General features: G+C 40.6%; 1 protein-coding gene across 2 annotated transcripts; it reads left to right on the top strand.

Annotated features, from left to right (window-relative positions):
• The first annotated feature begins 1900 nt into the window (after positions 1-1900).
• HSD17B2 (hydroxysteroid 17-beta dehydrogenase 2) lies at positions 1901-19860 on the top strand. 2 transcript variants are annotated; one of them, XM_068956093.1, is made up of 7 exons: positions 1901-3223; positions 3906-4104; positions 4419-6368; positions 10962-11174; positions 11486-11671; positions 15168-15305; positions 16435-19860. In XM_068956093.1, exons 3-7 carry the CDS (start codon positions 6014-6016, stop codon positions 16791-16793), a joined length of 1251 nt encoding a protein of 416 aa, XP_068812194.1. In that variant the 5' UTR covers positions 1901-3223; positions 3906-4104; positions 4419-6013; the 3' UTR covers positions 16794-19860. The 2 variants fall into 2 exon arrangements, with proteins under 2 accessions (XP_068812194.1, XP_009681219.2); XM_009682924.2 differs by having other exon boundaries at positions 3906-6368.
• Positions 19861-25500: the final 5640 nt, after the last annotated feature.

Here is a 25500-nt window from a genome sequence, read left to right as displayed (position 1 = left end):
GCTGCAATTTAGCATCATTTGGTTAAATGTTTATAATGATGGAATGGGGCCCAGGCTTCAATGTGGGCTAATAATCTGACTGTGTGTACCTGGAGTCCCTGGTGAGCTGGTGTTGCTGAAGTCTGCATCTTGCTTACTACTGTTACATGTCTTAGCTAGTCGGTTTGTCTACTTGTGACTTAATCAAACTTTTGATTGCTATGTATACCTTTTTTTCTGTGTGTCTCCCTATTCACGTGTCTATTTATGAATTTAACTGCAACAAAAATTATGTTATCCGTTTGGAGGGATCGTACATAAATACTTGAAAATGTTCTGTGGTCTACTCTTAACATTTGTGCAAAAGGTTGGATGTTAACCACATATTTCTCCCAGTCTGCCATTGTTTAGAGACATGCAGAGGAAAAGTTACAGAAATAAGATGCGGAAGAGTATTTTTTCCTGATGTAGATACAATCTGTACAACGTATGGTTAGGAGAAGCCGTCTAAAAGTAAAGCAAGGAAAATCATGGTTGCATTTCAGGAAGCACCTGCAAAGAAACAAGTAGACTGGGGGCTAGGAAAATGTGGAAATCATTTGTATTCTGGGCACTTAGATGCTACGATTAGAGGATCAGAGAGGCAAATCTGCAGGAAAGGGAAAGGAATAGAGTTCATCTAAAAAAATCTAGTTGGAAACACAAACTAATTTTCTAGCCCAGGGTGTAATCACATCTTTATTTCTCTTATATTAGGGCACCGCTACACTATGAGCTAGTTTTAGGCAGGGCTGGAGTTTTACCAGGGCTGAATGAACTGAAGGAAACTTTAGGAAAGAGTTTGTTGCTATCAGAGAAGTGGACTAAGATGAACCTTTTATTCTTTCTCTAGCACTGATGGTTCTGTGAAAGCCGTTTCATGTTATCGAATGACAGAAGAAGAGCAAGCAAATGTAATTTGTCATGAGGATAACCTAGAGATGATTCCTGGCCAACTTCTTAAAGAGCAACTCATTACCTTTAGTTTTTTGATTTTATCCTAGTGTTGGAGGATAGTGACAATTAGGTTGATTAAAAAATGACTTATTTTGGAAAGAGTGTAATCCACTTTTAACTGTTCTTCAAAGCTCAGGGAAGTGTAGACTTCTGCGGAGGCTAAGGAAGAAAACATCCCTTGCAGATACAGAGGAGTGCTCATAATCTTAATGATTTCTCTAATTTAAGATGTTTTGTCTATTGCAGAAAAATTACAAAGGGTGATCAGAGTTCATCTAAATAGCGACGCATAACTTACGGCCCATGGCTTCGTTTCATACGGCCTGTAAACAGGAGGCCTACTGCTTCACAAATATAGCTGCTGCAGGCATTGCATTCAGGTGGAAAATGGAAGTTGCAGCTTTTTTTTGGAAGGTTATGTAATGCTAATGTGTATGTTGTGTGGGGTACCTGCCAAAAAGGATTTATATGTCCAGTTTGACCATCAGTGCGGAAGTTCCCTGTTCTGAGGTTCTAACACTTGAAAAAGTAACAGGAGTTTTAGCTGAGGAAGTAGTTATTATTATTATTATTGTTGTTATTATTTTATTAGAATCGAATACTGACAAATGGTTAGCAATAGCTATTTCTTCACTGCCAAGTGATTGTCACGATTTATTGCCTGTGTCTGAATTTACCATCTGTTACTATATTTCTAAAGGCAAAATCTGCCGTAACTGAGAGGTGAAATATATTTCTTACTTTTTCTTAATAGATATATTTTTGATCCTACAGGAATTATTTTCCCTAAATGTATATTAATGAAATAGTATGTAGAAAAGGAGAAGTTAACAAAGCCTTATTTTCAGTTGCACATAACCTTTTTTTGCCCTTATTCAGTACATGTCTGTGTACTCAGAGAACTTAATTCACAACAGTGCTTGGCTGCATTCCTAACTTTAGGCAGATGAATAGTTTCGTTGCCTTTACTGGGACAATTCATGTGTTTCAGGTTAAGTGCGTGAATAGATAACTCTCTGAAGGCAGAGGATTATCTCAGCCCTTGTATGAAAGTTCAGTAATATTTGTAAGTACAAAGTCTATTTGCCCGAATGAGTTTTGTGTATACCAGTTCAATAACTTCTGCATCCAAGCCTTAAAGCCTGACAGCTGTTTGTGTAGCCCTTAAGCCCACCAAAATCCAGATGTATGAATGGTGTATGCACTCTCAGAAGCTGTAGTCAATCCAAGTAAATCATTTCATATTTTTTCTGCCCAAAGATATATTTTCTCCTGAGAATCATTTTCCTAACTTAGTTAATGATCTATTTGCTGAAATAAATTCTGACTTATTTTCTGCTGATTTTATTTTCCAAGAGAGGCCTTGTAGCCAAGAACCTCCCCACAGAACTTGAAATGCATATCCCCTACCCAAGCTACAAAGGCACATGAAGCAGGGTTTCACAGGAGCGACAGTCATTGCATTGCACAACTGAAACAGAAAAAGACTGAATCAGCAAACAAAAGAGAACAAAATGGAAAACTGAAGAGCTCTACGAGAAATTTCAGCTCAAACTGAAAACAAATCTGTGACTGGCAGAGGCAGAGGAAGCTGAGACAGAGACTGGATGTGAAGAAAAATGGTTAGTGCTTGCAGACAATGTAATTCATATTGTAGTAGGGACAGAAGAATTTCAACACAAAACAAGTATTGGATAAGTATTGGATGTGGCACATGGTACCTTTGGATGAGGGGAAGATGCTAAAAGGAAAAATGTTGATTGGTGAATTCCCGGAATAAGACAGAAACTTGACTAAAGAAGTGAAAAATGATGCAAGGAAAGATAACAGGCATGCTGACGGCCTGCTGGCTGAGCGGGACACTGCTGCTGCGCTAGAAAGCCACAGAAGCATTCATCGAATGAATAAAGCCCAGTAGGAAAGGTTTGGAACTCGAAACGGAGCCGTGAAAAGCAAAGACAGAAGAATGCTCATTACCGGGAAAAAGAGGTTGGCAGTGCATTTCAAGAAGTTGTGATTCAGACTCAAGAGATCATGTAGAGACTGGATATTCATGCTGCAGAGTACCATGAAAGGCTTGTTCTTCAGGAAAGGCATGTTCTTTCATCATTGCTTTAATTGACTTTCAAAAGATATCTTTTAGCGTGAAGAGACTTAGACTGTGGAGCATACCTGAGTTCTGCAAAATCCCTGTCAAAGCCCTCAACACTATCAAAACCATGTGCAGAGATCACAGTGCTTTGTGAGGGTAAGTAATCAGACAACAGAATGGCATAGCCAGAAGGCTGGTCTGAATCATTTCTCTTCTGCTGCTTGGCATTGTCATAGCCTGACTACAGAAGCAGTGTTCAGCCTCCTGTATAGAATATGTAGATGACTAGGGCATAAAGGGACAGAACACTGAGTTACTGTGTGACGCCTCTAAAAAGCTAGGAAGAAAGACAAATATCCTAGCAAAAATAGAAGGTCAAGCTTAGCTTGAAATCAGTTAGCCCAAATCAATCCTCCTTGTAACTCAGATGTCATGCTGAAGCAACAGCCTCTTAAAAGGCAAAAAAACATCTGGAAAGGTTGATAATTCAGGAGAGCCCCATCTTTGCCAGCAAAGCTATCAAGATGGAAGTGAGATAGAGATGTATATTCATAGCATGAATAGGCATGTCATAGAGAAACAGGAAATAATGCAAATTCAATTGTAATCTTGTGTTAGTGTGCAGCAGTGAGAACTGGAGATGTACCAAAATGGTAGACAGAAAAAGTAGATGCTGTCTTAAGATGGATGGTGGACATGAAATGATTAAAACTTGACTCACTGCAAAATTGTACTGAAAAATCCTCAACTAGCAACCTGTCTCTCCTTTTCATTAGTAACATCTCTCCTGGCATGTACCATGTATGGATTTACATGTAATTATATTCACACACTGCAGGGTGAGCATATGGTCAGCTACTCACTGGAAATCCCCCATGCTTTCAATGCTCACATTCCATATTCAAAGTATAAATTCAGGAGTAATTCCGACACGGATCAGTCTCCAGCAAACCTTTCCTCAGTCGTTCTGCACCTGGGGGCATGCTGACGCAGGCAGTGTGATTACGCAGCAGCAGGCGCACATGCAGCGCGTGCAGGTAACATCCCGAGCAGTAGGTTCCCCCTGACCCCCTGGTCCTGCGCATGTATGCACTCTGCACATACATGTGTGAAATGGAGGTTGGGCAGTAGCATGGGGAGGAGATGATGAAGCATATGTGGGCTGACGGGGCAGTAGCTATGGGGTGCAGAGGGCTTGGGCATGCCAGAGGGCGAGCATGCATGTGTGCAGGTCAGTGGGAGCGAGGGCATGTGGTGGGGCTCTGCGGGGAGAGGCAAGGACTCTAATGGGGACCCCTGTGTGGAGACCCGGCACGCTGGCCCCTCGCCCACCTTCTTCCCCTCCCTGCAGATTCTGCTCATTTTCTCACTGTGCAAAATCTCCAGCTCACAAAATCGTCCAGTGTGAGAACTAATGCTTTAAATGCCAACACATCAGCCGTCGCTGAAAGCGTGCAGTAACAACCAACCAGCTAAGGAAAGCAAAAATCTCCAAGAGAAATCTTTAAGAAGAAGCTTTAACCAAGGACAGAGCACAATTGACCTCAAGTATAATTGACCTTATAACTCTATTAAAAGCAGAAGCAGCACATGACAAAGTGAAATGAAAATAATTAGTCCACACTCGGTGCACTAGTATTGCCAGGCAAGGATGAATGAGTGAGAGTTGTTCATAGTAATAACAAATGGAAAACCTTTAGGGTAATGTTCCTTTAAAAAAGTGACCTCATCTCTAATGTAAACTACATACAGAGGTAGGTAAACATTTTTACTGGCTATAAAAATTTATAGTCAACAGATTTACCATCCCATAAAGCCCCAAAAGAATAATAGAATGGAAATGTGCTTATATCTGATGTTAGGTTTACGCCCCACACTTTACTCTTTCAGTGACTGTCTCAAATGAAATAGGTCAACAGTGCATCTTCTTTCTAAAAAATTGCTAAATCATGTTAGCTGGTTATGTGCTAACTTAGACTCATCTCTCAAACCAGTTAGCGGGGATTTTTAAACAAGAGTTAAATGTGTCTAAGTTGTATTTCAATCCTTTTAGCTAGATTGATTTTAAAGCATTGTTTTCTTATTGTTAAAATAACTTTCAGAGCACACCATTAATCAGTCACATTCAATCAAGTGAATTTTTTTTTTTTCAGCTTGCTGTGGGTTTTGAGCCAATGATTCCTGTCAAAACTAAGGTTAATGGCATCATTGGAGGTTGATTGAAGATTCAGTCTCGGGTGTTGTTCTCTTGATAAAATGCCCTCAGAAGCAAACTACCTCCTACCAAAAGTCCATTCTCGTCTCCACCCCAGCCTCTCCCTATCAAACAAACTCCTTTGTATTTCAGTTAGCCCTAAGTATGGTATTCTCATGAATATGGAATAGGTAAATAGCCTAAGATAGGCGCTAAAGCAGGGAAGGTAGTTCTTGGCCTTTTGTTGAAACAGAGGGGTGGACCAAGAATGGCACACATGATAACGTACAAAGCTCACCACGGAGTTTGTACTAGAGAGAATAAATATCATTGCCCTGACTCATTTTTGTCACTGCCCATCAAAATTAAGTCCACTGAAAGTACACTCTCACTTTTTCAGCAGGAAATTCCAAATATTTTCCATAAAGGAAATACTTCTTTTTTTACTATCTAGGGAAATGTACTCTAAACATACGAAACATATAGCAGTTAAATTTGTCCTGAAGCCAGAGCTTGCTACATCATGTCCATTCCCACTGCTGTCAATCATTATCCAGCTAGCATATTGTTCGGAAGGTGGAGCTGTCAGGCAGAAGAAATAAAAGGTAAGAAGAGAAAGACTTCTGTTTATTGCTGATGTCAAGGGTAAGTGAGATCGTGCTTTGTGGCTGTTGGCTTTGCAACTTATGTCAAACCTTTAAGCAGAGTCCCCTTTCTCTGCCCCACCCCCTCACCCTGCCCCTATATAACTCATGCTGCATTTAGCAACACCTGCTTTTGCACTGCCGGTGGTGGAGTTAGTGTGTGCCTGCTTTTCGCCTATGCGGATGGATGCTCTTGGTGCTGACAGCTCCCTTGGATGGCTCTGCGTGGGTGTAACAGCGCTGTTTGGGGCGACGGTGCTCTGCATGGCCAAGAGGAGCCAGGTGGATGCAGCGAAGGTGCTCGTGTGGACTCTGCTGCCAGCCTTGCTGGGGCTGCTGTGCTCCGCCACGCTGAGCACTTGCGGGGGGCTGGTTGTGTTTTTGGCAGTGTGTCTCGTCTCTTCCCTGTACCTGGGTGCCGGGGCAGCGCTGCCTGTGGGTGACAAAGCTGTGCTCGTCACAGGTAAGGTGCCACTCCAGACTTTGGGAAGTAAAAACTGGCTTCTCTCACAGGTGTGCTATCAAACTTTGCATTGTCAGGGTAAGCAGCAGCATCTAGGAAAGGCACTGCTTGCTGGTTTTTCTTTTACTCTTCTTGCTCATTTTATTTGCTTTTCCAGATTTTTTTTTTTTTCTCCAGGTAAATAATTGTTCTGAAATGAAGTGGAAAAGGATGATAATAGATGCTATTTTTTTAGTGCCTTATTTAATCTCTACAAGTAACTTTTTAGACAAACTTGTGAAGTTAACTAGTAAAAAAGCGTAGGAATACTTACAATGGCCTAATCTTTTAGGAGGAGCTTTAATTTCTGGAGGCCTTCAGAATACTACATTAATACATTTCTCTTGTTTGCCACAATTTATTAGACTTTAATACTTCTTGTTGAACTTTATTAAACTGATGTACAGTTATCTTTTGATGTACATGTTTGCGTAGCACAAGCTATGAATATCACGTGCATACAATTCAGGATACCAGTTTAGTGCCTCTTCTTTGAAACAACGTATGAAATCATTCAGGGGTGAGTAATTTTTTTCACCAGCAGTAAAAGTTCATAAGTAATAAATTCAATCTCCGTATTAACAGTCTGCTTTATTCAAAATGCACTTTTGGTTGGCGGGGTTATCGTTTCTATAGTTTTACACTTTCTTTTTTTTATTTCCTGCTTCTAAATACTGTGAATATAGCTGTTTGTTTGTGTTAATCACACACTTAGTTTGGGGTGATTACCTGCTGTTTCTTGTAATTTGTTTTTTGTTTTATTTTTGCCTCTGGAAAGCTGCATTCAATTTCTCTGGGTTGTATAACTACTTAGTTCAGCGTTTCATCTCCTTGTGTAGGGCGTCCTGGAAAATAATTCAATTTAATTTTGGCTAAGAAGCCTTAACACAAGGATTAAATACCAAAGGTGAAAGAGAGGACAAGATGAGCAGTAAGTTCTCACCTCCCAGTTCAGCAGCTGTATGCTGGGCTGGCTAGCTTTATTTGTGCAGGTATATTGAATGCAGGTGGGTCTCAGGAGCAGGGCCGGGGTACAGGGTGCATTCCTCCACCCCCCTGCAGAGGCAGTGGGTTGAGCTTGCACTCAGGTGTCATCCTTTTGCAAGAATGCAATTGAGTGTTTCTTCAGTAAAAAAATGCTCTCTCAGAGCTTGTTTGCTCTAGAGAATTTGAATTACAGCAGTGTAGGTGAGTGAAGAATACTTAATAGTATTCCAGCAATTGGACGTGTTTTCTTTGTACCTGTGCTGGAGCTGTCTTGAAGAAACGCAAGTTTGGACACCTTTGGCAGCTGACGCATCTGAGGAGACTCGTCTCACTTGTTACTTGTATCCAAACTGGTATGCAATCAATCAAACTGAAACAACAGTTCCACTCAATACATTTCTGGGTTAAACTGCTCCGACTGTAGTATTCTTTCCCCTTACTAACTGTAGGATTTGCATGTGAATATGTATGCGGTAGCAAGGTGCTTTTCAATCAGTTTTGGTGTTGCTTTCTCCAATTTAGGCAAGACCTGAGGCAGGTACTTCATGGGGAAATGGTGTTGGCCCCCCCGCACTCCCCCAGCAGCCCTACACTGTTGAGAAGTGTTGCTGTGCTCCTCTAGAGAGCCACCACATATCACTCCTGAGACAGCTGCATTTTAACGGAGGGTGGAGTAACCTCTTTGGGTCTTGTCAGATATTGTTCTGGTCCTCTTCGGATGGCTGTTGCACTCACTGGTGCTGCTGCTATATGTTATTAATTTAAGCCAACAATCCACCAGGACACCACAATAAGGGAAAACTGCCCAATTGTCAAAATGCTTTTTCGCATGAATAACTGCAGGCATGTGAGCAGTCTTGAACTGATTGATAAACCATTTCTACTGATCCTCTCTCTCCGTGCGTGAGTGCTTCAGGTGTCCTTAAATAGAAACTCCTGGGTATACGAACACATTGACAACTTTACAGGAAATCTTTTCTGTAGTTTGATAGACTCAATATCCAGCTTCGCTAGGAATTAAATTGTTGTGAAGATCCAAAGTACCAGGAGTTGTAAAACTCTTGCTTTAATTATGTCATGTTCAATGGGTTGAATATTTTTCAGGTAGTTTCATCTTTTCATTCTTAGTATTTGACTAGGTGTTTCTGGTGCCCAGTGTGCGTTGATAATAACAATGAATTCTGTGTAATGATTCAGCTGCAGTCAGTACGGACTGCTTTTCTCAAAATAAGTCAATTAAATGTTCATATATTACTATTTTTGATACAGGAGTAAGGGAGGGAAATCCTCTAGCCATTCTATGCAGAAGATCTAACTAAGGCTGAAAGAAACTTGTACTATTTAAACTTTGTGTTGACAGGTAGTTTCTCAGGACTTCAGCAGAAAAACTCAGATTTTTTTTTTGTATTTTTAAAAGTATTGGATAAGCCCAGCAGCAGGCACAGATAAACACTGCTTGTATTTCCTTCTCAGGATTGCTACAGCCGTCCCTAGTTCTTAAGTGTTTTTCCCCTTCCCAAGTTAAAGCTGTGCTGTAAAACTTTGGTTTAAGTAATGTGTAGCTCTATATGTATGTACTTTCGGGGAACGATTTGACCCAGAAATAAGGTTTCCATGAAAAAACAAATGAAGAAGAAAAGAAACCCCAGCCCCAAACTACAAATCTGTTATGTCTTCAGAATATTTGCAGGCCTTTTCACTTTTCTCTAGGGAATCCTAAGAATGTATGTTTTCTCTTCCCTTCTCTTTCGGGTCAGGAGTGCAAAAAGTTAGGCGTGATGTATGTGGTGGTCTGGTGCACCTTCAACAAACCGCAGATTTCAGAGATGCCAAAAACTACATTTTTTTAAAGTATTAAATACAGCATGAGTAATTTTTTCAACATCTTGGACTGATTGATCTAGGCATTTAGTACATGTTTCTTTGAAATCGCCTGGAATTAATTTTTTTCACCTTTCAGGGATGAAAGTCCAGTTAGAAGTCAGAGACCAAAAATGAAAATCTAGCATTAATTAAGTTGAACCTCTCTGGTAATCAGATTCTATTGACTAAGGATTTAGGATGCAGGAACAGGCCCATTAATAACACTTGTAATATCCTCCTGTGTGTGCTGAAATCAGATTAACCCTTAAAATCTTCTGGTAAGGTTAAGCAGTCCTTTCACAAACAAGGAGATGGTAAAAAGCTGGCAAGAGTCCCAGCCCTTTGTCCCACATTCGGGTTTCCAGCCATGCTGCAGAATGGTTTGGAAACTGAGCGTTTACATAGTAAGTTGCTATTACAGAAGACAGCTAAATCTGGGATAGCTCCACAGATTTCAGTGCACATGAGCATACAAAAGCTTTTTTGCAGCAGTTAAAATAGAGGCTACAATGCAGTGTTGTGCAGCATGCTGATGTTTCTCTGTTTTATGGTGTAAAAAAGCCACATTCATTTTTTTTTAAACTCCTTGTTTTCCTCCTGATGTTGTCACTGGTGCTTCCTTGGCACAGCTCCTGCAGCAGTCTCTGTAACTCCTTTTCTTGTCTTCGGTAGAGTCTTGTGTCGTTTTGTTGCAGATGAGTGAGATGTTTCCTGCTTTGCTAAGAAGTTTCTCTGTAGATGGACAGATGGAGGAATTAGAAGAGATACCAGGAGAGAGAACACTTAAAAGTATCTTAAGATAGTGACAGCAAAATATGGTGTCGAATGGAGAGACTTGTGAATTGACTGACTTGTAAAATACTCATTGTTCTTAACTGGTGGGGGAAATTGCACAACCACGAAGATTGTTATAAGTGTGCTTGCTTTAATAGTGTTTGCTGTATTTGGTAGTTCATTCCATTATATGTACAAAGTTTGAGAATCAGTCGGATGCTAGAGAAGATGAGAGAAATTCTGACGCAAGCCTGCATCAGTTAAATAGCTGATGTTATTTTGGCTTAGTCTAAAAATGTCCTTCTGAAGCGTTCTTAGGGCTTGAAAGCAATGAGCTCTTTTACAGTTGAAGAAATGCTACTTAGCTTTGGCTTTGTAGCAGCCTATGACCAAAGAAATACATGCTAGAAGGATCCAGATGGTAGAGATTTGAATAAAATAATGCTTCCTTGGATTAAGAAATATTACCTAGTGATTTCTTTGAATTCCAGTGCCTTATAATTGCTTTGTTCACTTGACGTTTCAAATTAAAATATTTGTTGTGTTTTCTCCTGTTCTTACTAAATACTTTTGTTATCAAGTTTCAGTCTGAATACTTGCATAAAGCTATTCCAGGGTTTTATATCCTTTGTATGTATGAAATCATCTTGGAATATCTCGGTGGGATAGCATGGACGGATGCCCTCAGCTCTGTCTGTAAAGCAAAGAGGAGATACTCTATCAGCAATGCTTTGCTGACTATGCGAAGGTCCAGTTCCTTAAACTCTTAAATCTCTACCTTCAGCTATTGTAGCTGTATTTCTGAGTGACTTCATTTCATCCTCTATTTGGTTATATTTGCAAGTATTTCCACTGAGTTTCTCTCATTTCTCAGAAGATAATGGTTCAGGACAGACTCTCTCTGACTCGCAATTTTTTTGATACTTGCAGGAAGTGACACCGGGATTGGACATGCACTGGCCAAATACCTGGACAACTTAGGTTTTGTTGTATTTGCTGGGGTTTTGAATAAGGATGGACCTGGGGCTGAAGAACTGAGAAGGAGCTGTTCTCAGAGGCTTTCCCTTCTGCAGCTGGATATAACCAATCCTACCCAAGTCAAGGAAGCCTATCTCAAAGTTTCAGAGAAAGTGCAAAATACAGGTATTATGCCATTATAATGAGGGTACTAATGTACCAGCCTGCTAGGTGCATCTCTTACCTGTTTGTTGCATCGTGGCTCAGGTATGTAGGTCTTCCCCACCCCCGGTCTGTGGGTAGTCAACGTATTTATATGGGTAACTCCTGCTTGCTGGGACGCAGAGAAAATGGTGATGGTATCCCAAGGAGGTCATGCTGTGTATCTGTAGCTACAGAGCATCTCAGCTTTGATCTGGAGGGACCTCCTGTCTCAGCAGTTTAATCTTTGTGGAGCTGGTTTCCTGTCCTAACCCTGTGCTTTCTCCTCTTCTCAGGGCTCTGGGGAGTTGTGAACAATGCTGGCATCCTGGGGTTCCCTGCAGATGGTGAGCTGCTCCCTATGAGCACGTACAGGCAGTGTATGGATGTGAATTTCTTTGGGGCCGTGGAAGTGTCCAAAACATTTTTACCGTTACTTCGGAAATCCCAGGGAAGGCTTGTTAACGTATCAAGTATGGCAGGTAAGCTGAGGTAAAGCCCCGGTGAATGTCTGATGCAACGCAAGTAGCGACTAACTTTTTGATGTAGATGTTGACGGAGGTGTTGGTCAGTGTCACTCATCAATATGCATATGAAATTAACATCTAGATAATAAGTACTTTTTCTTTTGTTTGGGAGACTATTTTCAGTAACCAGTCCTTAAGGAAGAAGAGATTAATCTAGTTGAAAACATTGTTATGTAGAAAGGATTATAAAATTCAGATCTTGTGTTATAGATACTGGGGAGGGGATGGTAGCTTTATGAATTTCCAGAAAATCTAGAGCTAAAACGCAGATGTTCCTAAGACACTTTCCAGCAGCAGGCTGCAATTGCCTCGCTCTTGAGTGTTATTGACCTATACTGTCCACGGTGGAGATGTCCAAGGGTTGTCTTGTGCAGAAACAGGTATTCTATTCAGGATGGTTACAGCTGAGGGCTCTGTTCAACTTTTTTTTTTATAATTTAGGTTAAAACTGGAATATGAATATCTTTCAAGTAAGTTCAAGACATTTGCCATTTGTAAACCAGAGTCCATTTATAACTGTCTATAACAAATGTTAGGTAGATATTTTGGCTGGGCAACTCCACTTTGCTACTCTCATAGGGCTTGAACACTGTAGCTAGAGTGGGAAGGCACAATGATGAAACACCTACTGAAGAGAAACAAATCTAATTCTTGGAGAACAGAAGCCAGCTTTATTTTTCAATATATTCTATGATTTTTGCAGAGTGTGCGTCTTCTGCTACAGCCGTCTCCCACTCTCAATGAACGGGACAGTGTCATGTACTTTCTTTCAGGCTGCTGTTCTAAATTAGTTGTTGAGTATGGGGAGAAAAAGATGAAATACTGGCATCTGTACAACTTCAGTTGCTTGGATGATGGACTAGCTAAACTTTATGTAATCATTCTTTGTCCACAGGCTTGAAAGGAGAAGGAATCATATGTAGGTAGTGATATTGCATTTCGCTTTCTTTAAAGAAGGATCTTGATTAAATGAAAAGGAGCCAAAATTTAGATTCTCATTCTAATGTATTGTGCAACAGATAAAGCTGTTTGTTTGTCTTTTTATAGCCAAGATTCATAGGACATGCACATTATGCTTCCATTCTATCTTGGGGCCTGATCTGTTAATAACCTGGGAGCAGAAGAATGTGTCTGTATATTTATATTTCTTTTCAAATATTATTATCTTCTTAGAAAAATACTTTATCCTAACTTGCAAGCAAAGTGGTAAATTTTTCATGAATAAATTCAATTTTTTTTAAAGAATTAACAGGGTGTAATGTGCTTTTCAGATTTAGCCCGTTAATGGGAGATCCTGTATTTGTAGTCTTTTTAAAAAAAAAAAAAAAAAAAAAAAAGCCAAAACCCAGTGCCTTTAGGATGCAACCTCCTAGTCTAGGAGGACATGTTAGTTCCTAAGATGTAGAAATGGAAGCAATAATAATCATCATAGTAATAGCTAGCAGCTGAGGAGCAAGAAAGCTCATTTGAAAATGAGACCTGCTAGATGTAGGATGTCATGATGCTGGAAGGTATTTTGGTTTTATGAAGATTTCTTAAGGCTTTACCATATTGGCTACTCCTAAAATTTTTGTTGCCTTGTCCGCTTCGACCCTCATTTTGGTGTGTTTGTGCCTACCTGAATCCTGCTGTGTTGCCTAGGGGACTTGTGCAGGCATTACCTTCTGTTTATGGCTTACCCTGAGGATATGGCATCAGTCTAGCTTTGATGTTATCTTTTATTTTTTCTCTTATTTTTTTCCTTTTTGTTATAAGTATGTTTTGCATCTGCCCACCTATGTTCATGGTTCCGTGCCAACATTTTAACGAAATCTTTGTCTGTTGTTCAGGTGTGTTTTGGCAGATGTTTACATTCTTAGCATGAGTACTCAAGCTGCCTTGGAGGGATAAATGGAGAGTTTTTCCTTACCCTGAAGAATTTGGCGTTACTGGGATCAATAATAACCCTGCTTAAACTGTAACTGTTAACATAAATGTTCTTACACATGGGCCAGTTCTGGTGAATAGCTTCAGACACAGGGTCTGAGGGTCCTTTGGTAAAATATTCGCAGAAAAGTTAGTGAGGCCTCATCATGCTGAGTCTATTCCTGTCTGTGTATCGCTGATTTAACTGGACTTAAGGTTAGCCTGACCTCAGAGGGAAAGAATATGTGATTCAATTAGTTCTAACTAATTGAAATTCAAACTCATTCAGATGCGTACAGCAGAAAAGTTAACATGTAATTGGCCTGACTCTGTGTATGAAGCTCCAGAGACATCTTGGTCATCACAGTACAAAACCAAATAAATGGCTCAAGTGGCTTACCTGAGAGTTTCATTATCAAAATATATATTTTTAAAAGATTAAAATGTGTTGAGACAAACATAATATGGTCCGCTGGAACCTGAGGCCATATCAGAGGATGCACCAGCCCAACCACCAGTGCAGCCAGAAGGAGGAACGAGGTGCCCTGAGGAAGGGGAGGCTTACGTGGTCTGATCCCTCCTCCCTGCTGCATGAGCATGGCCTGGGGCACCACAATACTCCCCTGAACTGGGCAGCGATCTTCTGTGCAGTGACAAAACAGGCTGAATTTCTAAAGGGAGACTGAACAAAACTAGAAGCTGCTCAGCCTAAAACGTCTTTCAATTTTTCTGAGACTGAAACAGTAGCAGGTTTTTCAGTTTTAAGAACAAACAGAGGAAATCTCCATATCTGGAAAATATTTTTTTTTGGAAACATTTTTTTTCTTAAGCATATAGATTTAATTTAAATTCACCTAAAATACTTGCTGTTTTCTATCTTTTCTATCTGAACAAGTGCTGCTGGGATCAGAGAAGAGGGGATATAACTATCCATAGTGGTTCTGCTTCTGAGTTAGGTCTCTGGGATTCCTTGCACACCAGTGGGATGATTCCGAATTGGACAAACTTTGATTTGTCCAAAAAGGTCTTCCTCACTCTTGTCCTGTTACCTCTGGTCTTTCTGATATTAGCTGGAAAAACTGGAACACCAGATGGCTTTATGAAGCTAGATTTGAGATTATGTACCCTGTTGGAACTGTGGTTTATATGGGAGCTTGAAATCTGTTACAGTGACGACAAAACCAGGGTATTACACTATCACTTCACTGTTTATGAGCTTAATGTTATCTGTGTTTCTGAAACCAACAGTCATTGCAATTCTCAGCAGTTTTTACCCTCACATGCAATACAGTTTATTCTTTCTGCATTACAAGGTATCTTATCAGGTGTTACTGAGCATAACTGTGATATAAGCAAGTGCTAATTTAAAATACTTTTTTTTATTTTCTCTTACTTACAGGAAGAAATGATTCCCTCACTAACTTGTCTTTAACCTCAGTGAGAGCTGCATAATTTTGGTTTTGCTGTAATCATCCTTCTAAATCACTGAAATAAAGGCTGGAAAGATCTGGAGTTGAGCTTTATCATGTTTATATTGCTCCTGCAGGAGGCATTCCACTACCAAAGTATGCTGCATACGGTGCATCAAAAGCAGCTCTGTCCATGTTTTCTGGAGTAATGAGGCAAGAGCTTTCCAAATGGGGAATTAAAGTTGCTGCAATTCATCCATCGGGCTTCAGAACAGGTTGGTATTTGACATTTTAGATGGTTCTGTTTCTTCCTTGGATCTTTCCTGTAGTCCAGCATCCTCAAAGAGAGCCAGGAATAATCCTCAGCAGTCATACTTTCCCCCGTTCTTTGCTTTCATTACAGAAATTAAGACCTACCTATTTTTAAGAGAACTACCCCTTTCAATTCTCCACACTGCCTGCCTTTACTTTGCTAGTATATGCTTTTTCCTGGGCAGAAAGAAGAGCTCTCTTTTGCTTTGGGACATACTAAAACTTAGGGAAAGACCCTCACTGAGGAGTACTGAAAACCTTGTTATACCTTGTAAACCTTGTTTTGTGCAGTGGTCACAGTTTGTCTTCAAAAGCAATTGCTGAGCTATTCCCCGTTATAGAATCGGTAACTTCCCTTTGCTCTAGCCTTGTCAAAGTTTAAAAAGCAGGCATCGCTTTGTGTTTGACTTGGGTTTTATGGCTGGCATTTCCTGCATGAGAACTTCAGGACTCACTTTTAGTCTGTGAAGTCCTACCCTCCTCAGTATCAGAGTTCTCTTTGAGCTGTATCCTGCATCAAAATATTTGCATCAGTACTTTTAATCATGCTTACTGGCTGTTGATATTACTATATATAACCTCAAAGATTTCATCTCTACTTCCTCTCGCATGTGCTGCTGCTGCCTTCTGTTTCAAATTCTCCTCCTCCCACCACTATAAACACATTTCTCTGGAGCCCGTTTGGGTTACAAACTGATCTCCTGCTGCACCTTTCAATCATATTCCTTTTGCTGCTATTTCTAATTAGTACTCCTTAACAGGAAATAAGGACAGGATGGCAAGGGAAAAAAGATACTGACTTAGCTGTGAGAAAGCTTGCTTACATATAGGTGGTAACAGAATTGTGCATAAACCACATGCTTTTCATATTGTCTGTACTTCATGATTTCTCTCCACCCCCCCCCCACCCCCGACCCCAGTAAAACCAGTTGTAACAACCTAGATATGTTTTGTTTCTGCATTCACGTGGTTTAGGACAACTATGTAAATTGGGGCTTGAGAGGTAAGGAAAGACCACCTTTGTTTTTTATAGATGAATATTCTAGTTCAGCCCAAACTCTATTTGCTATCTCATGGCGATTGCTACTACAGGTATACAAGGCACATCCGAACTGTGGGATAAACAAGAAAAGGACCTGATGGAGAACCTCCCAGCAGGCGTGAGGAGCGATTATGGAGAAGACTACCTCCTGGAGCTGAAGAGCTACCTCCTGCGCATGCCTGCACACTGTGACTCTGACCTCTCCCCTGTGCTAAATGACATTCTGCACGCTTTACTGGCCAAGAGGCCGCACGGCTTGTATACTCCCGGCAAAGGGGCTTATATGCCTCTCTGCATCTTTTGCTACTTTCCTCTCTGGTTGTATGACTTTTTCATTAGTAAGTTACTAAGTACTGAGCCTGTCCCAAGGGCACTGAGAACGTCAGAAGCTAGAAACAAGAACCTCTAAGGTGTCCATCCACGTTTATCTTACGTGGCGAGATAGCTGAGACAAACACTATTTTAAGACACTGCTATTTATTGTACTTTGTTAAATTGCGTTTACCCTGCCTTGCAAACTGAGGCAAATCTGTGTTAAGTGTGACGTTCAGGAAAAGTCATAGATATACAGCAACAGAAAACAAAATTCTTCCAAGTAAGCCCTCTCTGGGGGTTAACAGTGCAAGCTGCCTTCGTGTCCTGCCTTTGGTGCAAGGTATCTCGAGAGGTTATCTAGTTCCTGTCTGCTTCAAGAGGCCCTACTACCAACATGCTGTTGTCTGTCTAACCTGATCCTTAAAAAAAGAGAGAGTAGAAAATGGAGATTACATGAACACCTTAAACATTAAAAGCTGTCTTACTGTGGCAAAGATTTTTCTGAATGTCTAATATAAATCCATGTAAATACTGCAACTTCAGACTAATTTTATGTCTGCCAGGGACAGAACAAATGATTGACCCTTTCTTAAACTTCCTCTCCCCCTGCCCCAAGTTTTGTGAAGTACAGCTGTAATGTTTATGACATGTCCTCTTTGCTAGACTAAGCAACATAAATTTTTCTGATCTATCTTTGCTCAATTTTTTTCCAAGCCTTCCACCAAGAAGCAAACAATCTCCTTTTAAAAAAAAAAAAAAAAAAGTAATAGTGAGTATTCCCAGCGCTAATTTGATATTACTGTCTTGGACAGTCTGTTTTGTCTGTATATGCTTGTACTTCTTTATTTCTAATTGGAAGTGGGATCAGAGTTTACTAACACTTCTTGTACACTTTCTTATTTAGTTTTGTGTCTATGAAGAATTCATGATTTAAGTAGTTTCTCTTAATGCTCTTCCTGTTTTTCCCCTCTGCTTTGGGAGAGTTTGTGCTTGCTTCTTTAAGACCAGTAACTCTTCATGTCTGCTTTATTGAGGTCTGCTGTCTGTCCTCTGAGCTACCACTTCTTCTTGTCTCATGCATCTTGCACCTTTATGCCTTCAGTTGTTCCCTTTCCACTGAATCTATTGTAGGAGCGTTGAGTGTCTCTCTGCTGCTCTTGCTTTCCTGCTCACAAAGTCCCACCCCTTTTTTGCATTGCTCTTCGTACTGTCCTGTTTTGGAAGGTTCTGATATGTTGGGGGGGGAAAAAAGCTGCATTCATCTGATCTCCCTGGTTTGGCACTCTGTACTAGGCCTGGCTATGACAAAAAGCATTTCCTGTTGGATGGTAGAAAGTCAAAAGTCATTCTAGACTTTGAATGGAGATGAACTTCTTTTCCTGCCCTTTCTGAACAAACTCTAATCTTCTGTCATAGTCATGTCACTTGTTTCGATCAGCTGACTGACAGAATTACAATTTAATTTGCCTCCATAATATTCCTTCCCCCCCCCCCCCTTTTTTTTTCTATGCATCTTTTATATCAATACAAGACTCCTATTAATGCATAGAGGATGCTCAGCAGTTTTAGCCCACTATTTTAAATCTTATCCTGGTGTGGAAATCCTTCTGTCTTGTGTATTTTGTTATGACTTCTGCTGCTGTGGCTTAGCTCCTGGTAGGTTTGCGCAAGTCTCCCTATGACAGATTTTTGCTTTCCTCTGAGAAAATGTGGCCGAAAACGTTCTTCTCTTAGGCAATCGAGGGCTATTTCTGTCTCCCTGCCCACTTCCTCTTTTACCTTTTCCCAGAAACTTCTTTTATTTACCAGCAGAAATAAATAATAAATTGTGTTTAGAAGCTGGGTTGTTCTGACTTTTTGTCTGATCTAACCCTTTGTGCTTTTGGGGGACCAGGACTGCACCCAGCTAGGTGGTTTCCCTTAATTCTGATGTTGCCCTTGTTTTTGTAGGAGGAAGGTGGCAGGGCGCCCACCACGGGAGAGCCTGGCAGGAGAGCTCCCGTGGGGACGCAGCAGATGCTTGTAACGCCCAGGGGCTCTCCTCAGAGTGCTGAATACCTTCAGGGTTAGGGAACTACTGAACAGCAGGCTATCTTGATCTCCATCTTGAATGGAAGTGGTTATTTTTCACTTAACACCCAGATTAGGTATAACTTAGGTGGTCTGGAATTTTGCCCTTAGGGGCTAATAAACATTATGCAACCCGAATTCCTCCTTAGCAGCCTGTTAGCTGTTTTATGTAACTATCTTCCTAACAGACTTTGTTTCTACGTTACATGACTGTAGTTAAAAATTGTATTTTTTTCCTTCCATTCCTTAATAGGAATATTATCTTGCACGTTGCAGATGAATTAAACTAGATGTCTGTATGGAAGGCATGATTTCCCCCCCCCCCCATCCTGAGAGATTTAAATTCTAAATAGCCATTTTATGCTTCCCCAAATAACTACAAATATATTTTTAGCAAGTCTCAAATAATTTGCAGTAGTGAAGACTGTTATTGTTTCATTCTCACAGGGATCTTATTTTGTGTGTTAAAAATAAATCTATTGTAACACATTATCAAATTATACATCATTTAACAGGTTCTAGTTTTAGAGGTAAATTTTCTTTACTAATGCCTCTGCTTGCAAACAATCCAACTGTTTCAGTCTGAAGGTTGGGAGAACTACAGAATAAGTTGTGGATGTTTGTGGCCAACACACTCACTTAGGTGTTAAAACTGATTCTAGCTCATGCTCTTATGGACCAGTATTTAAGTGTTTAGTTCCTTGGCTTTCTAAAAAGGCTGATCTACTACAATGCTATTCTAGGGGTGGGAGGGGAGGATATTTGTTTAATTCTAGCAGTGGAAACTGGTGTACTAAGAAACCCTAGTTGGGACGTATTTTGGCAGACAACATTTCTAACAAAAAATGTACAGCATGGTGAAGAAAAAAACCTGAAACTTAAAAGAAATTCTTTAGCCTAAAAAGAAGGGCTAGTAACAATTCTCTAAAATGTCACTTAATAGCACACTCTAATCGAGTGTATATTTATAAGCATATACACAGGTAGTTTAAAAGGAATTATATTTTGCAGAAATCATGATTTTTTTAAAAAATAGATTTTATGTGTCTGTTGGATTCAGCCTCTGGCATACAGGAATGCAAGCTGTAATGGAAAATTAAATGTTGGACACTTATTACCAAACAAATCCCTGATTGTTGTCCTAGGGCTCACCCTTTTCTAGTTGATGTTTATTATTCTGGCTGACACCTGTTCTTATTTATTAATTGGTCTTCGGATATGTAACTTTTGAGTTATAGAGTCATTTGGTTTTACTTGTTTTTTTGTTTGGTTCACTTTGCCATCTTTACTGGGGCCCCATTGACAGCTGTATCTAGCATGTGCTTCTCATCTCGCATGGCAAGAGAAAGCGGCAGCACTGAAAGGCTAGGGGAGAGCTGTAAAATATCAGGCATTTCTGTGGTTATGTCACTGGACAGCTGGGGAGAAAGTCGTTATGGGCAAGTGCTGGTGGCCACCTGCTGAAGGAGCATCGCTGTGTTTTAAGAAGCTTTAATAAGCAGGACTGTTAATATGACTGAAGGTAAGGAAGATGGCTATGAAAGTTTCAAAGAGTTATGGTTTTCAAATGAGGGCTCTAAAAGTGAGTTTTGGGTTGGATAAGACTGGTATTTGAGAAGGGTGGTGAGCTCAGAGTCCCTGAAGCAGAGAGCGAGTTTGCTATTGACTCCAGTGGGAGGAGGGATTAATCCTAAGACTGCTTTCAAGTCCTGTGAAGTAAGACAGTGAGCAGACCCTACAGCTGTTATGAATCAGCCAGGTTATACTCAGGTCATTTAATGCTGGCAGAGTTACTCCTGTTTTATGCACGACTTTATTGTGCAGGCCAAAGCCATCCATATATTATAACATACATATACAATAAACCCAAGGCTGATTTTTTTCATTAGTAGAGGCCAAAAAGAGGGGTGGGAGGAATCGAAACAATCACTTTTTCTAATTTACTAAGCATGAACAAAAGCTTAGTTATTTCAAAACTGAAGCGTTTAAAATTGGACTTATGTGACTGTTGTAATTCTTCCTGTATTAAGTCATTCTGTGAATATTGGAGACATCTCCAGAAGATCTTGCCAATTGACTCCCTGCTATCCTGAGAAGAGAGGGAATAACTTCCACACATAAGCCAGGGGTACTCACTCCTAAAAACATGGGCTTTTTGTTTATAGAGGCCTAAGAAAAATAAAGAGTGGGGTGCTACTTTTTATACATATCATTTGTTTCAAAGGGATGCTTCCAGGGAACTTTCAGGTCCTGGTGATCTCCAAACACACTGACTGTTTTCTAGATGTTTCTAGTTAGCTAGTATGGGCACAGTGCTGCACAAGTACAGCTAAACTGGCTTACGTTTCATTTACTTGGATTGCACGGTCAACATCTGACCATCAGCACTCATCCGGGTAGGTAAGCCCTTCAGACCTCCAATCATATTTACATATGTTTGGGACAAAAATACGACAGTTTGGTAATTTTTCCGAAGGAGGCTGGCTCTGGGATCCTTTCCAGGACAAAACTTTGCCTGGCTTAGCCTGTTTTGTGGCTGTATTTCAGATTCTCAAAGTGATGCAACAACCAACTGTATTCTGCGTTATAGAGTCATCGTATTTCTAGGAAAGTTCAGAGAAACTTCATTTGAAATAAAATTCAGGCAGGCTTCAAGAAGAAAGCGTTCAAACGAAAGATTTTTGGCTCTTGCAGGGTGGCATGGAGAAATCCAGAGATTAACAGAGTACTTTTTTTCCTCATTTCTTAAAAAAGTTAGAACAAATAAACAGAAAGTAATGCTACTGACAGGAAGCAACCAGCACATTGGATCCTGAGAAGCCTGAGGTGTAATTATTCCTGCTGAAACTTGTCAGCTGATGTAGTGCTCCCTGGTATCCACACACCATCGTAGGCAATATTTCAATAGCCATTGCATTTGTCATTCATGCTGAAGATTAGAGCTGTTGCTTTTCATTTACAGATGTATTCTGGCAATCTTGTGGTAGTGGGCTTTGACTATAAGAGAAGTAATTGTTTTTACTTTTACAGCATACTTAAATCATACATCAAGAATCACTGACATCTCATGAAAGGAGACACATTTTTAATCTCTTTAATAGGATAAATGGGTTTTAAACATGCTGAATAGGTCATCATAACCTAAGCTAACGATTCTGGCTTTCACAACCTGAATGAAAGTAATTGCAGTAATATAAACAGTCTTAGCAGGTTTAATGCCTAGAGGATGTAGATTAAACGATCCAAATTTATAAGCCTGTTTATCTGGTTGCCTTTAGCTTTGGAAAGAGTAATGAACAAGCTGGAAAATAATCCTGTGAGCTAAGCACTTTGATCTTGCCAACCGTCATGAGTGAGAAAAATAAGGAAGGTTCAGTGGTCAAAGGATGATGCTCAAATTCTAGTGGAGCCAACTCAGCCTTTTCTACTGGTCAGAAAAAAAAATGGAGCTCTGAAATTTAAAGAATTTAGCTCTTCCTACAGAGCCTTTCAGAAGTGATCTCTCAATTCAACTGCTTTGTCTCTGAGAGATTTACATTCCGGTAATGTTTCCTCCCACCCTGACAATCCAGCTGTGATTGGGACTTTCCCTCATGGCATAGAAACTCAAGTTTCAAACTTCAAAATAAGATATGAAAGATAAAACAAAGATAAAGGAGTGTGAGAATGAAGACCTAAAGAAAAACAAAATGACAGTGATTAGTATAAGTGACAGATAGTGAAAGAAGTAAAGGAAGGAAACATGAAGATGCTCAGGAAATGGGTTTGAACATGCTCAGCTCTTTGGGCATGTAATGTTGTGGGTCTTGTTAACCTCCCCCTCGTCATTCCATGCTTTCTCCATCATCTCCTTCAAAACCTAACTTTGAAAGGTGCTAGTTAGAAGATTGTAAAACATTACAAAACCAATTACTTCAAAGTCCTACTTGTGTTACTTGATTTTGTAGCATCCTATCCCACAAAAACCTGTGATGGAGGTGATCTCGTCTGACATTAAGGTTTGCAGCGAGGACTGGCAGCTTGGTGATACTCAAAGTTTGAACTGCTCTGGTTGGCTTTGGCTGATAATGGGCCATGTGCAAATGGGAGAACCTGGTCCTTCTTCCTTACTGTTACATTCCTGGGAGTGTGGAGGGGATATTGGAGGTGGGACAATGCATATCAGTGCTCCCACACTTGCCAAGTCTGACAGTGCTTATTTCTTTGCTTTCTTTCTGTCGGGGTGGGGGGGGGGGGGAAGAAAATCACACCGGACTCTTTGTTATAACGCAAGAAAAAAAATTATTGTCCTTTAGCCACAGTAATTTCGTAACAGTGATCTGTGCAAATAGGGGTTGTCATCTGTCCCAGGTTTCCTGTGGGCATGCACTGTCAGCAGTCCACCTGCGTATGTGGAAATCTCTGATGCGTGTATGACACAGAGAACAAAGAAAACAGGATGAAGAAGATGATGGTGTGCATCTGACTGAAAAATGGCCTGAAGGTGATGTATTTATTCCACTGCTGTGTGTGAGACTCTTACCCTTTCTGAAAAAGGGGTTAGAAATTACTATCTTCTGCATATCTCAGGAAGCAACTTAATGCCTTTAATTTCTCAAACAAACTCAATTCACTACCTGAAAGAGAAAATCCAAAAGACAGATGAATGGGGGAAAGCAGAGCAAATATGATAATAATTATTATATTTTAATGTATACACAGCAGTGTAATCGTGTTGCATGCTTGGCATAGATGAATTGAGGGAATAAGAGGCTTAAAAACTCGGCATTTTCAAAAGTCTTTTTTCATGAAAAATCTTGTCAAAAGTTTATGTGGGGAGTTGACCGTTTCATAATCTCCTTTGAATTGCATGTTCCTGCACCAATGTAGTATTTATGTCCCTTCACCCCAAACGCCATCACTTGATTGCTTTAGATATTAGAGTGGGAAGCACTGTTCTTAACAAAAAAACAAACCACTTGCAACCAGTGCAAACAGTGACTCGAAAACGTCACTTCAGGCCATGCTGTTGCTCCCTCTGCATTTTTCAAGAATTCTCAAGGACAGAAAAAGGCTAATAAAAAAAAAAAAAAAAAAAAGAAAGGTAGATGTTAAAAACAAGAAGATAAATGACTCCGCTCAACCTACTGGTTTAGCGTGTGCTGTGGAGAAGCAGATGGGGCATGGTGACAGACACGTGGGCACCATGATGAATGGCTGTGTTTGATGTGTAGTAGCGCAGTGGCAAAGCTTGAGTAGCGCCAGCTGAATTTGAGTGTCAGGCAGCAAAGGGCGTCTACACGTGAATGAGGGCAACTTGACTGATGTGCCAGGTAGAGCTTAAAGCTAGAATCTTCCAAACTGGATTTGTCTGTAAGACTGGTTATAGCCAGTACTGCAACTGCGTGTAACACAGTGCCTTTGCTGGCATGTGAGAAAATTTGAATTTTTGAGCCTTTAGTTTTAAGGTGAAAGTGAAGCTAGGGTTGCTGATGAGTCCCAGCAGTGCTCTGGAAAGGGTCACTGAAGGACCTAATTAACCCCAGCTGACCATCCCAGAGCTGCTGTGGTCGGCAGTGGGCAGATACCGTCGCAGAACAAGCCAGGAGAAGCTGTGGTGAGGAAGAGGATGCAGCAGAGAAGGGAGAGGGGAATATAACATCAGTGTGGGATGCCTAGGCTGTGAGGCAAGGATCAAGGGATGCCGGGTTGCTCTCCCTTTGAGAGAAGGGTGATGTTTCTGTCTGTGATGGAGGTAAGGGAGCTCCTGATCTGAGAAAGGTTTTGTGTCCTTGTCTGCCCTGAGACCATCTAACTAGGTAATGGGAAGAGTGTTATATCTGCATTCAGATTGGCAGGGGTAAGGGGCTGTCTGAAGGTTGGTTGGTTTGTTTGTTTGTTTTTAAAGCCTCTTGGGAGAACTGCTTAAATATCAGAGCTTTCCTTCGTGAGGAAGGGAGGAAATGTGGACTTTCACCCTGAAGTTCCTGGAGACCTTTAGTTGCAATATGCAATGTCTGAATCCTGCTGTCTCTCTTTCTTGTAGAGGGATTAATATCTGAAAGGAGCAGTCTTTCTTTTTTATAAGAAGAAGATTATAGGATTTTTCCTGACTATTAGAGCTGAAAGGCAGCTCTTATAATCTGTAGTATATCTAGCTGCTATAAAAATACCCAGCACCAGCAGAAAGTATTCAGTCCAGACATTTTTTTGGGAATTGGTTTAGAAGTGCCAGATGCATCTTGGAGGCAATCTGCCATGGAAACATTTGTGCAGCCCCCCAGTATCCCCTGGAAATAGGCATAGGAACAGCTTTTTGTTTTCTCACTCTCTGCTACTTGATTTGCTCAAGAGGACGCTCTTGTTCTGGTGGAGTACAGATCTGGGTAAGGAGAGAAAACAGGTCTGATGAAGCAGTTTGCCTTTCTTTGTCCATGTATTGAGGTCTGATGGTCTCATGTTCCTTTTTCTTTGCAGAGTGACGTTAGAGCTATTTGCTCCAACAGGAGCAAATACTTGAACATCAGAGCTAGGTAACAGCTGCCTTCATCTGACAGCTCCTGAATATGTTTGTTGCTAGGAATGGTGTTATTGGGAATGAGAAGAAGTTTTGACTCCTTTATGGGGGACAGAGAGATTATGTCTGTTAGTGTTTCACTAGCACACATGCAGCTTGGCAGTAATGCTGTCAGAGCACCAGCAATGCCACCGGAGTCCCTGGGCACGTGCACCAGGATGGCTGAGAATAGCAT

This window comes from Struthio camelus, chromosome 10 (genome assembly GCF_040807025.1).
Source record: "Struthio camelus isolate bStrCam1 chromosome 10, bStrCam1.hap1, whole genome shotgun sequence".
Classification (NCBI taxonomy): Eukaryota; Metazoa; Chordata; class Aves; order Struthioniformes; family Struthionidae; genus Struthio; species Struthio camelus.
The sequence above is the reverse complement of the archived record's forward strand: the minus strand, read 5'-3'. Positions and strand labels throughout refer to the sequence as shown.